At 42.1% G+C, this 12884-nt stretch overlaps 1 protein-coding gene across 2 annotated transcripts in view; it reads left to right on the forward strand.

The window, feature by feature from the left end:
- LOC122561491 (serine/threonine-protein kinase 33-like) overlaps positions 1–12884 on the forward strand; it is a 103457-nt gene that overhangs the window by 69122 nt on the left and 21451 nt on the right. For both annotated transcript variants that reach the window (XM_043713238.1, XM_043713239.1), the window contains exon 5: positions 10753–10891. In XM_043713238.1, coding sequence (XP_043569173.1) covers positions 10753–10891 — 139 coding nt within the window. The remainder of the gene's footprint in view (positions 1–10752; positions 10892–12884) is intronic.

Here is a 12884-nt window from a genome sequence, read left to right on the forward strand (position 1 = left end):
GGGGGCGGGGATCGGCGTGGGGGGCAGGGTTAGGCGTGGGGGCTGAGATTGATGTGGGGGCGGGGACGCATGCAGCATGGTGGTTGTGCAGGTTAGTGACGTCACTGGGGGCGGAAGTTGATGCTGTGATGGCAACTCCGGGGGCGGAAGTGGCTGCGGCGAACGCAGAAACGGTGTTGTTCCCGGTGGCTGTGGACCCCGCGGAGGCCATGAATCTGTTGGCGATGGTCTTCCTGGCGATTGTGGAGGCGGTTGTCTGGGCGGCGATCGCGGAGGCAGTTGTCTGGGCGGCGATCGCCGAGGCTGCATGGCCGGTGGGGGCGGAAGTGACGTCATGGTTCGCGGCGGCGGTTGCTGCAACGGCCGCGTGGTTAATGGTGCCCGAGCGCTTCCGGAGGCCGATGGAATATTCTGGAACGGTTGAGGAATCCGGAGTGTGGGGGATAAGTACATGAAAGTTTTTGGTACTTACTGTCTTTAATTTCCGATATGGCTAGGAAGAACTGTTTGTTTAGTGTATGGATTCTTCTGTGGATGAAGAAGAGTAGAGGTCCTTTACAGGTCTGTGAGAATGTTGTCCAGAGCTGGGGTAGGGCTGAGTGCAGGGAAAAGAGAGACAGAGTGGTGTAGGAGAGAGACAGACAGAGTGGGAAAGGAGAAAGAGAGACGTGAGAGACTGAAGTCTGTGCAACCCGCAGGGATTTAAACATAAGGCAGAAGCACCCAGCAAGCAGTGGTAGGGAGCTTGCTGCAGCAAAGAGATCATAGAGTCACACAGCATGGAAACAGGCCCTTCAGCCTGACTTGTCCATGCTGACCAGGTTTTCTAAACCCAACTGGTTCCATTTTCCTGCATTATCCCTCTCAACCTTTCCTATCCAGGTACCTGACCATATATTTCTTAAATGTTGTAATTGTACCTGCCTCTACCACTTCCTCTGGCAGCTTGTTCCATACATGCACTACGCTCTGTGTGAAAATGTTACCCCTCAGGTCCCTTTAAAGTTTTTCCCCTCTCACCTTAAACCTATGCTGTCTAGTTTTGGACCCCCCCCCCCCCCCCCCCACCCACCCAGGGGAAAAGAGCCCAGCAATTCACCCTATCAAGAGATCAAGAGAATTCATCAATGAAGTCAGATGCATTAAAACATTCCAAAGCAGGAGAATGAGAATGCAATATTGCTTGAATGTTTGGGATAATCCCTACAACAGGGAGAACAATCGAGTTAATGAAAATCAAAGCAAGTTACACCTCCAAGTGCTGAGAGGGTGAGTCAACTTAGATACAGCACCATGTAGTCACGGAAAGATTCTTGGCAGCCTGGATCGAAGGCCAAAACCAGTCAAAGAGCCTCTCAGCATCAAGGTCACCCAAGAACAAACCAAACCCCTGAATGAGGCCTTGCAGAGGTCTCAGTGGGTTAGTTTCCATGCTTGTTGTGAATGGTTTGACCATTTCATGAATTGTTGTTGTCGGCACAATATGGAAGTGTCTGGTGAAGAGGTTAGTGCTGTCACTAGGCTGAACAAATTCATGCCCAATTGAAGACAGTCATTAAAGAAGGTATCTACTCACCAAAGCAAGGTTTTAACTTTGCTGAGATGAGACTTGGCTAGAGGTAAAAATCCCAGTGAACATATAATTCAAAACAGGAGATGATAGGCCAGAAATTAAAGTTATTAAACATCGTTTACTTGACAGGAACATGGCAGGAGATGTAAAGATACTGCCCTGAGGGCTATACATCCGAAATACCATGAGCACTGAAGAGCCACTCTAAGAAATATCTGCCATCCAATATAACACTCAAACAAGAAAGCCTGGATGATGGACATGCATTTTCAGGATTTGCTTTCTCTGTGTTCTCTCCCTGTTGGGAAGGCGTATTGTGCCAGAGAAAATATAACCATCAATTGAAATGTCTGAAAACATGTACATGATTTACCTTCCAATAGGTGCAGGAGTAGGCCATTCTGCCCTTCGAGCCTGCACCACCATTCAATATGATCATGGCTGATCATCCTTAGTCAGTATCCTGTTCCTGCCTTAGCTCCATAACCCTTGATACCACTATCCGTGAGAGCTCTATCCAACTCTTTCTTAAATGAATCCAGAGACTGGGCCTCCACTGCCCACACAGCCACCACTCTCTGGGTGAAGACGTTTCTCCTCATCTCTGTCCTAAAAGGTCTACCCCGTATTTTTAAGCTGTGTCCTCTGGTTCGGCACTCACCCATCAGCGGAAACATGTTTCCTGCCTCCAGAGTGTCCAATCCTTTAATAATCTTATATGTCTCAATCAGATCTCCTCTCAGTCTTCCAAACTCAAGGGTATACAAGCCCAGTCTCTCCAGTCTTTCAGCATAAGGTAGTCCCGCCATTCCAGGAATTGACCTCGTGAACCTACGCTGCACTCCCTCAATAGCCAAAATGTCTTTCCTCAAATTTGGAGACCAGAACTGCACACAGTACTCCAGGTGTGGTCTCACCAGGGCCCTGTACAGCTGCAGAAGAACCTCTTTGCTTCTATACTCAATGTCTCTTGTTATGAATGCCAGTATGCTATTAGCCTTCTTCACTACTGCTGTACCTGCATGCTTACCTTCATTGACTGGTGTACAAGAACACCTAGATCTCTCTCTGTACTGCCCCTTTACCTAAATTGATTCCATTTAGGTAGTAATCTGCCTTCCTGTTCTTGCCACCAAAGTGGATAACCATACATTTATCCACATTAAACTGCATCTGCCATGCATCTGACCACTCACCTAACTTGTCCAGGTCACCCTGTAATCTCCTAAATTCCTCATCACATTTCACCCTGCCATCCAGCTTAGTATCATCAGCAAATTTGCTAATGTTATTACTAATACCATCTTCTATATCATTAACATATATTGTAGAAAGCTGCGGTCTCAGTACTGATCCCTACGGTACCCCCCGGTCACTGCCATTTATCACTACTCTTTGTTTGCTATCAGCCAACCAACTTTCAATCCAAGTTAGTACTTTGCCCCCAATATCATGCGCCCTAATGTTGCTCACTAACCTCCTATGTGGAACTTTATCAAAAGCTTTCTGAAAGTCCAGGTACACTACATCTACTGGATCTCCCTCTTCCATCTTCAGAGTTACATCCTCAAAAAATTCCAGAAGATTAGTCAAGTATGATTTCCCCTTCATAAATCCATGCTGACTCTGACCTATCCTGTTACTACTATCTGGACATCACGCCTTAGGAAGGATATATTGGCCTTGGAGGCAGTACAGTGTAGGTTTACAAGAATGATATCTGGAGTTCAGGGGTTGGATGATAAGGAGAGATTACACAAATTAGCTGTTTCTCTAGAACTTAGAAGGTTAAGGGTGATCAGATCAAAGTCTTCAAGATATTCTCAGGAAAAGACAGGGTGGATAAAGATAAATTACTTCCACTGGTGGGGGATTCTAGAACTGGGGGACATGGTCTGAGAATTAGCATCAGATCGTTCAGGAGAGATGTTAGGAAGCACTCTACACACAAAGGGCGGTAGATTGTTTGGAATTATCTTCCACAAATGGCAGTTGATGCTGGATCAGTTGTTAATTTTAAATCTGAGATAGATACAATTTTTGTTAGGCAAACAAATTAAAAGATGCGGGCCAAAGGCAGGTTTCTGGAGTTAGACCACAGGTCAGCCATGATCTCAGTGAAAGGTGGACCAGACTCAGGGGCTGAATGGCCTACTCCTGTTAAAGAGTCATAGAGATGTGCAGCACAGAAACAGACCCTTCAGTCCAACCCGTCCATGCCAACCGGATATCCCAACCCAATCTAGTCCCATTTGCCAGCATTTGGCCCATATCCCTCTAAACCCTCCCTATTCATGTACCCATCAAGATGCCTTTTAAATATTGTAATTGGACTAGCCTCCACCACATCCTCTGACAACTAATTCCATACACACACCACCCTCTGTATGGGAAAGTTGTCCCTTAGGTCCCTTTCATATCTTTCCCATCTCATCTTAAACCTATACCCTTTAGTTTTGCACTCTCCTATCCTGGGAAAAAGACCCTGGCTATTTACCCTGTCCATGCCCCTCACGATTTTATAAATCTCTACAAGATCAGCCTCTGATGCTCTAGGGAAATCAGCCCCAGCCTATTCAGCCTTTCCCCGATAGCTAAAATCGTCCAACCCTGGCAGCATCCTTGTAAATCTTTTATACACCTTTCAAGTTTAACAACATCTTTCCTATAGCAAAGAGACCAAAATTGAATACAGTATTTCAAAAGTGGCCTAACCAATGTGCTGTATAACTGCAGCATGACATCCCAACTCCTATACTCAATGCAATGACTAATGAAGCTTTGTCGAAGCTGACAAAGGGTCAGTTAGACTCGAAACGTCAGCTCTTTTCTCTCCTTACAGATGCTGCCAGACCTGCTGAGATTTTCCAGCGTTTTCTCTTTTGGTTAACCTTCTTTACTGTCCACTATACCTCCAATTTTGGTGTCATCTGCAAACTTACTAACCATTCCTCCTATATTCACATCCAAATAATTTATATAAATGACAAAAAGCAGTGGACTCACACTGATCCTTGGGGCACACTGCTGGTTGCAGGCCTCCAATCTGAAAAGCAACCCTCCACCACCATCTTCTGTCTCCTACCTTCAGGTCAATTTTGTATCCAAATGGATTCCATGTGATCAAACCATGCTAACCAGTCTACCGTGCAGAACTTTGCTGAACACCTTGCTGAAGTTCATATAAAGAAAATGTCTACCACTTGCTTCATCAATCTTGTTTTTCACATCTTCAAAAAACTCAATCAAGTTGGTGAGACACGATTAGGCATAGCGTTCCTAGGTTCCAAAGATAGACCCCATGGATCTGGGAGCCACACAGCTATCCAAAGCTTACTATCCGTGTCATACTTTCACCCATTTAATCAAGACAATAAATGGTGAGAATGCACCATAGGTCAGGGGGTTTGAGCATGCATACAACATTTTCAAAGCGATCGACAATTGCAGTGGTGCATGGGATGAAACCTTATCATTGTGTCTCAGTGGCGTATGGCAGAAATTGTGGCCCAAGTGTGTCAGTGGCAAAAGAGATTCTCGTGATCCTGTTCCCGAGGTTCAGTGTGAAATCATGACCATGGCGAGGGAGGCTGGTTTTGATGAACTGAACAAGGCTGATGTGGTGAAATTGTTTTAATTCCATGGAGAGACATTGTTCACTGAGGACTTAGGAATCCATGATCTGAAGAAGACTGTGCCAGAATACCAACCCCTCGAATGCTGTCGACAAAGAGTGTTGGCAAGAGGTTTCCAACTCGGGGAAGAAGCACTGAAAATCCTCGCAGAAGATAACCCAAGCAGAGTGCATAGTGCCCAAATGGACAGAATGATAAATTGTAGCATTAATGATTACAGAGTGACCTGGCAGGTGATGTGAAGGTAAACTATTTAGCAATCCGTGGATATCCTTTTCAAGCAAATATAATCTTTTTAAAAACTGTATCTCTGCTATATTCAGTCGTAGAATCATACAGCAGGGCAGCAGACCCCTCAGTCCAACATGTACAATGATTTATTTCATTTTGTAAGTGATTCCAGTTTGTAATGCACATGTATGGTACAGGACTTCCAGGCAAGATAACATCTGAAGGAACCTAACTTTGGCTTTAACATCAATTCCCGTGGGCCCCATGGTGCACTTAAAGTCATTTCACTTAAAGTAGTAATGCTCAGGAACAGTGACACAATGTTAAATGAGGACTACCTGTACTTATTGATTCAGTTTTCAGGCCAAACTGTGTTAGATGAATTTAGGTGTGAACAAGTGTGTGGTCATCCACTTTGGACTGAAGGAAGACCAGAAAACCTTCTAAATAGTGAAAAGTTAGAAGCAGTGAAGACCGAAAGAGACTTAAGGCTCCATGAACATTGATTTTAAAAATCTCCAGAAGGTATAAGGGATAATCTATTAGAATACTGGGTTCACATCAATATATAAAATAAGGAATAAAATATATATAAATATATATATAAAAAAGTCCAGCCAGACAAAGATTTAAGTGGAGCAAATGGAGTACTGGAGTATTACATGGAGTAGTGTATTTAGGGAATGACACTGCAGGAATAAGGGAGAGCAGCATTTTTTACTTCAATGAGGAGATTGTATACTGGGATTGTATTCGCTGGAATGAAGAAGATTAAGAGTGATTCGATCAAAAGTTTGGGTAACGGAGTTTTTCTCTTTTGAACCTATTCCCATGGTTGAAATTTTTTTTATCCATTTAGGGCCAGACCTTTCAGAAATTAAGTTAGGAAACATTTCTATGTGTATCAATGACAGCAGTTTCAACTCTGGTCTATTATTCATTTAAATTTGCAATTGATAGATTTCATATAAGCAAAACTATGAAGGAATATAGAGCAAAGGCAGATATAAAGTTAGGATATAGTTCTAATGAGGATCTGACTGAATGTCAGGGGAGGATCTGGGACTGAATGGTTGCCCCCTGCTAGTGGCATGTTTTCCTTCAATGGTTTCAAGACCAATTTGCACCCCACTTAAAATAATAACTGGAGAATTTTGCCATTTCAATGTAGCTTTCCGCACCAGTTCTCCATACAAATAAAAGTTCTCGCCAAGGAGATGAACGCAAGGGTTACAGAAAAAATCGTTGAACTTAGTACATTCTATCTAATGGCCAAGAAAACAAATCACTTTGTTTAAAATGTGAGCATTGTTTCAAAATGGAATCACTTACTCTAATGAGCTTAATACGGAGCAACGTTACAAAACATGATTAAGCATTGACGCAAGCCCATCTGTCTTCTTAAAAGGAGCTACTATAATTTCCAGAATCTGTGTAACTAGTAGTTCAAAGTCATGTCGCCCTGCACTCTATCTGGGCAGTCTTGAAACACAGTTTGGAAGATGGAATACTTCCCCTTGCCTCTCTCTCTCTCTGTAAATTTCCACAGCTCTTCGCTAATCATTTGAATACAAAGCAACTCCAGTTTTCGCTTATTCAATTTCATTCGTTCAAATTCAATAGTCCACAAACTACTTAATTTCAGATACAAACCTGTATAATTCTCAATGTTATTTAGGGAGAAGCTTTCTTCTTCAGAGGCTGTGTGACAGTGGGGACTCTGCACCAGGTTGGGGGGAACTGGGGGCTGGGAGTGAAACAGCATCAGGAACGCCACATGGAGCTGAGTGGAAGCATGCTAATGCCACTGGGCTAATAATCTAAAATCACAAACTGTTCGGAGGATACAACAGGTTCAAATCCACTACAGCTAATCAAAATAAATTAATAAAATCTGGTATTGAAGCTAGCTTCCGTAATGTTAACCATTAGACTAGAGCTTGCAATCATTGATTGCCTAGATCTAGTTAGTTAATCACTGAATCATCTGTCCTTTTGGGAAGGGCATCTACCATCCTTACCTGGTTTGGCCTACATGTTTTTGACTCTTAACTTCCATCTGAAATGGCCGATGGGCATTAGAGAGAAGACAACAAATGATGGCCTTACCAGTTAATCCTACAGGGAGAAAGTGAGGACTGCAGATGCTGCAGGTCAGAGTCAAAAGATGTGGTGCTGGAAAAACACAGCAGGTCAGGCAGCATCCGAGGAGCAAGAGAGTCAACGTTTTGAGCATAAGCTCTTCATCAGAATGAATGAATGCTCGAAACATCGACTCTCCTGCTTCTCAGATGCTGCCTGACTGGCTGTGCTTTTCCACCACCACACTTTTTGAGAATTATGCCTCCATCTCACGAAAGAACAAAAGAAAAAGCAAACCTAGTTGATTACTGCAATTCCTAGTCACCATTGCCTGCAATATCCTGAAACTATACTTCTGGGGAACTCTGTTCTTGCCTAGGTCTAACTCAAAGACTTGTGTAAATCACTTATAGAAAGCAACAGAGCAAGGTTTAGTTTTCCTCAGGTTACCCAACTCCTTGTATTGTGGAACACATTAAATATACTGCAAAGATTTATAAAGTCATTTGACTAAGAAAGAGAGAAGTAAGTCAGTCATAGTGACAGTTAAGTACTCTCAGTGAAATATAACTGCAGTCTGAAGAGATTGGCCAAACTCAGCAGCTTAATTCAAACAGTTTAAACCACGATGTGCCAGTGCTCTTATTGTCAGTAGGATCAGTAGGAGGGCACCTTATCACTGTGAGGCTGGCCTTTCCAGTATATTTCCAGCACCTGCCTACAGATGGCATTGTAGTGAATGTTACAAGGTCAGCCAAGTGGACCTCATAGAATTGAATTACCTGATTGGGGCTGTTAATCTGGTCTAATCAGGGAGCCCTGGCTGACAGATATAAACAGGAGAATACCCTCCAACTCTATTTTGATTTAGTCCCTACCCTCCCCTTCACTGTTTTGATCACACAGCATTGCCCTTCGATGGGAAGGGCAGTGTTTGTCACTGGCCACTCGGGTGTTTTCCTATCTTCCTGTGGTGGAAATTGAATAAAGATACGTGCACTTTGTGTCTTTCACTGTGTCTCACACGTATTCACATACATCATTAAAAAAAAGGGGGTGTTACACCCTGGGGAGGGGTTGGGATGGGATGATTTCCCCCTCCAAACTCGATTTTGATTTAGTTAAAAAGAAAAAAATAAACAGGAGAGTCAGAGGTTCTGCTCACTCAGGGAGCTGGTTCTTAGGGAGTTGAAAGTGTCATGGTCTCTCCACCTGTAGATAAAGGGTGACTTGGTGACAGGTTATTGGCCTCTGTAGAAGGGGAATGGTTGATCACAATTGCCAGTCATGAGTCCCTTAATCCAGCCTCTTCATCTGAAATGAGGGCTTGAGATTTGTTTCTACATTGAAATGTTAAGAAATGAAAGGTCGGGGAATGAGTCTGGGAGGCTTACTCTTCGGAGGGTTGGTGTGGACTTGTTGGGCCGAATGGCCTGTTTCCACACTGTAGGGATTCTATGATTGAAATCTGCCCTGTGCTTTTTTAGGTATCAGCCACTGCTGAAAAGAAAGCCTTCAACCAAGTTATCAGTGTCCCTAACCCACGTGCAAATTGGTCTTGCTCAACTGACTAAATTTACAGCTGTGTTAGGTCCATAAATTGGGGTAAAACAATTTTACCATCGACCTTCAGTAACACACCGCTGCTGTCACACAATTCACTGGATGAGATGAGAGTGTTTTGAATGTGAGGCTCAAGGGCATGGCTGGCTTCTGCATCAATGAGGTAATGCTACATGCATCCATTCTGTCCTCCAGAATTATCAGACTGATTCCTCAGATTGCAGGATTGACACATGTAGAGAGAAAAGATTGGATAGAACTATATTCACTGGAGTTCCGAAGAATGAGGAAGGAACCTCCTAGAAACCTATAAAATTCTAACAAGATTAGCAGCGTTAATGCAGGAAGGATATTCCCGATAATCACTGAGTCCAGAACCATGGGTCACACTCTAAAGATACGGGGTATGCCCTTTAGGATTTAGATGAGGAGAAATTCCTTCACTCAGGGCATGGTGAGCCTGCAGAGTTCTCTGCCATACAAAATGGTTGAGGCCAAAACATTGAATGTGTTCAAGAGGGAGTTAGATATAAGGCTTAAGGCTAAAGAAATCAATGGTTTTGTGGAGACAGCAGTAAGATGGTACTGATTTGGATGATCCGCCATGATTGTATTGAATGGTGGATGAATCAAGGTCCAAATGGCCCACTCCTGCTCTGATTTTCTAAGTTTCTATATTTTCCTGCCTTGCTATTCGGAGTCATGAGTAGAAAATTAAGTGAATTTCACATGACTGTTTCCATTCGATCTTCCAACAAGGAAGAAGGGTTCTAGGATGTAATATCAGCAACTGGAGATATTGGGAGAAAGTGAGGACTGTAGATGCTGTAGAGTTCGGAGTTGAAAAGTGCGGCTTACGCCCAAACCTTTAACTCTCCTGCTCCCCTGATGCTGCCTGACCTGTTGTCCTTTTCTGGTGCCACACTTTTCAACTGGTGATTTTGGCCCTGTCTTTATCATAGTGTCAGATAGATATAATTTTATGTAGCAGCGGTAAAACACAATGGAGTTGGTGTGATCCACCATCACAATAACATGCAACAAGCACTTGATTTCTGATGATTTGGAGATTTCTGATTTCTGATGGTTGCTGTTCTCACCTGTGTTAGCCAGGGAGGGTAGTGAGCAGAGGGAAGAAGGGTGACTGAGTCACTGACTGAACCAACCCTCCTTTCACTCAGCTGATTAATGCAAGCTCCATTTGGACAAATGGGTTATCTACCCACCCCGTAGTGTTAGTGATGAAAATGTGACTTGAAAGGTAATGATCTTTAAAATAATGCATGCAACGGTGGCAGAGTCGATCCACTCTTTTTATAATGTAGTAGATTTAAGAAACGGTTTGTAATTTGCTGCTTCACTCATGAACCCACCATCCATTACATGCCTTGCTTTAGAGAATCAACTCCCGGGTTAGAATCCAATCCTACCCAATGAGTTAATATCTCCTGTCTGTGCTGGTGGAAGCTTCCCAAGTGAAACTACTTCTGGCAGTGTATAAAAGATAGTCAATTGTCTTTCTGACTCACTCACTGAGTGGATTGTTTCACATTCTGCACATTCACTAGGTGACATCAAAATGTGTGACTTTATCGGCTCTGTGACTCTACAAATACAACTGTTAACCAAAGGCCTACTGTTCTTCTCCAATTCTCCTGTCTGATTTAGAAAGTCTATCTTGTCATTGAATTCTGTGAGCTTGGGGAGCTGAAGGGCATTCTGGAAGAGAAAGGCCATCTGAGTGAGTCTGAAACAAAACACATCATATCCAGCTTGGCCAGTGCTATCTTTTACCTCCACAAGAACGGTAAGATGCCCTGTGTTACATTAATGGATATTGCATTGTAGCTAATACTTACTGTTCTATTCATTTATATTGGTTATCTACAACTGGTCAAACACAAGTTCCTTATTTGTGCCTCCTATTAGAAATATCAGATAGGAAATGTGACAATTAAACAATGTGACAGTCAATTCATTTAGTACACATCTTGAGTCATTATTAAGGTGTATGTCGTATATGTTTGTTACAAAATGTTGCATTAATTTCCAACTCAATCTACCATGCAAACTTATGCCAACATTGTGACATATCTCACGTGTTCAATATATCCTTGAGTTAGTAATCAAGGAACAGGAATTAGCCATTGAATCCCTGGAGCCAATACATGTCTGGCCCATATATGATAGAATGACTGCCCAAATCAGAGAGTCACGGGTTCAAGCCCATTCCAGAGACTCTCACACATAATCAACTGTGACATTTTGAAGTTATTATTTTCTGAATTGGAATGTTAAATCAAGCAAAGCTTTGCAACATCACTCTTTGTAAACAATTGGGATCAGCTCAGATGGAGTTTAGAAAAACATTTTGTCCTCCTGGACCATATTACATGAACCATGTAACTTGCTGTAATGTTAAAATCCATCTTCCTGGTAATTTGTATGCATCTCCAGCTCCCAATACTAACATACCTTCATGTTCAAATTTGGGATTTATGCATGTCATATTTAGAGACCCAAATAAATCAATACTCTGTATAAATGCTTCAGAAACAATAACAGTTAAATGTTAGACATTCTAAAAAAAAATCATTCATGACATGTGGGGATTATTGGCAAACCCAGCATTTATTGTTCATCCTTTAATTGTCCTTGAGAAGGTGTGATGAGCTGCCTACTTGAACCAAAGCAGATTAAGTGGATTACAGATTTTCAATGTGATTTTGTTACATGTGAGTAACTTGCTACACCATTTTGGAGGGTAGTCAAGAGATAATCACATTGCAGAAGGTCTGGAGTTTATTTTGACCAAAGTGAGTACAGAGAGGTTTCCTTGTCTAAAGCATGTTTTTTTTTATGACAATTCAATTGTTGCTTGGTGTCCATCAACTGATATCAACATTTTGTTTATTTAATTAATAAACTACGAGTTTAAATTCCTCAGCTGCATTGTTAGGATTTGAACTAATTTCTCAACTTTAATAGACTAGCACTCAGGACTCCTTTCCAGTAATACAAGCACTGTGCCATCGTACCAAAGAAATCAAGGGACATTCTCTTAAGTTAGTAGATATCAAAAAAACGTACTAAAACAAAAGGTGGTGAAAATACGAATGAGTGACGAGACATTGACGTGTTTCCCCAAAGATCAGAAACAATGAGTAATCCATTATACTGCCTCCGTAATCAATGAGCACATCACACCTATTGTATACCAGCCTCAGATGATCATTAATTATATTGTATTATTATTTGAAAAGAAACTGTGTGATCCAATTAGGCAAATCCACTTTTAACTGTTGTTCCAAATGTTCTCTGACTACTTGAGAAATAGTGCAGCTTAATACTTCATTCTGACCTCATTGAAATAAAGTGCAAGCTGTCTACCAAATGAAAAGCAGGAGTAATACATGACAGCATATTCGGAAGAATCAGACTATGAGGTCCTACTTTAGGTACAATCGGTGCTCTGTGTGCAAATTACATGAGCAGTTGGAAAGATTTTCATTTGACTTTGCCCAAGTTCACTTAGATGTTTCCAAAATTCAAATATTTCATGAGCCCCTATGGTAATCAGGCAGCAGTTTAGGTTATAAATTGTTAAACAATTGCTCCTCCCTGTATTTAAAGAGTGATCGTAGTATAGTTTTATGAAGAGAGCTGAAAACACACTGACCAATTGTATAGTGCATTACCCTACCCAAAACATTTCACCAGAGAGATAGAAAACAAATTGGTAATCAGGCAGATGCCCAAAATGTTTGGTCAGAAGGGCTATTTTTAATAAGTGTCTTAAA

The sequence above is a fragment of the Chiloscyllium plagiosum genome, chromosome 23 (assembly GCF_004010195.1).
Source record: "Chiloscyllium plagiosum isolate BGI_BamShark_2017 chromosome 23, ASM401019v2, whole genome shotgun sequence".
NCBI classification, from domain to species: domain Eukaryota; kingdom Metazoa; phylum Chordata; class Chondrichthyes; order Orectolobiformes; family Hemiscylliidae; genus Chiloscyllium; species Chiloscyllium plagiosum.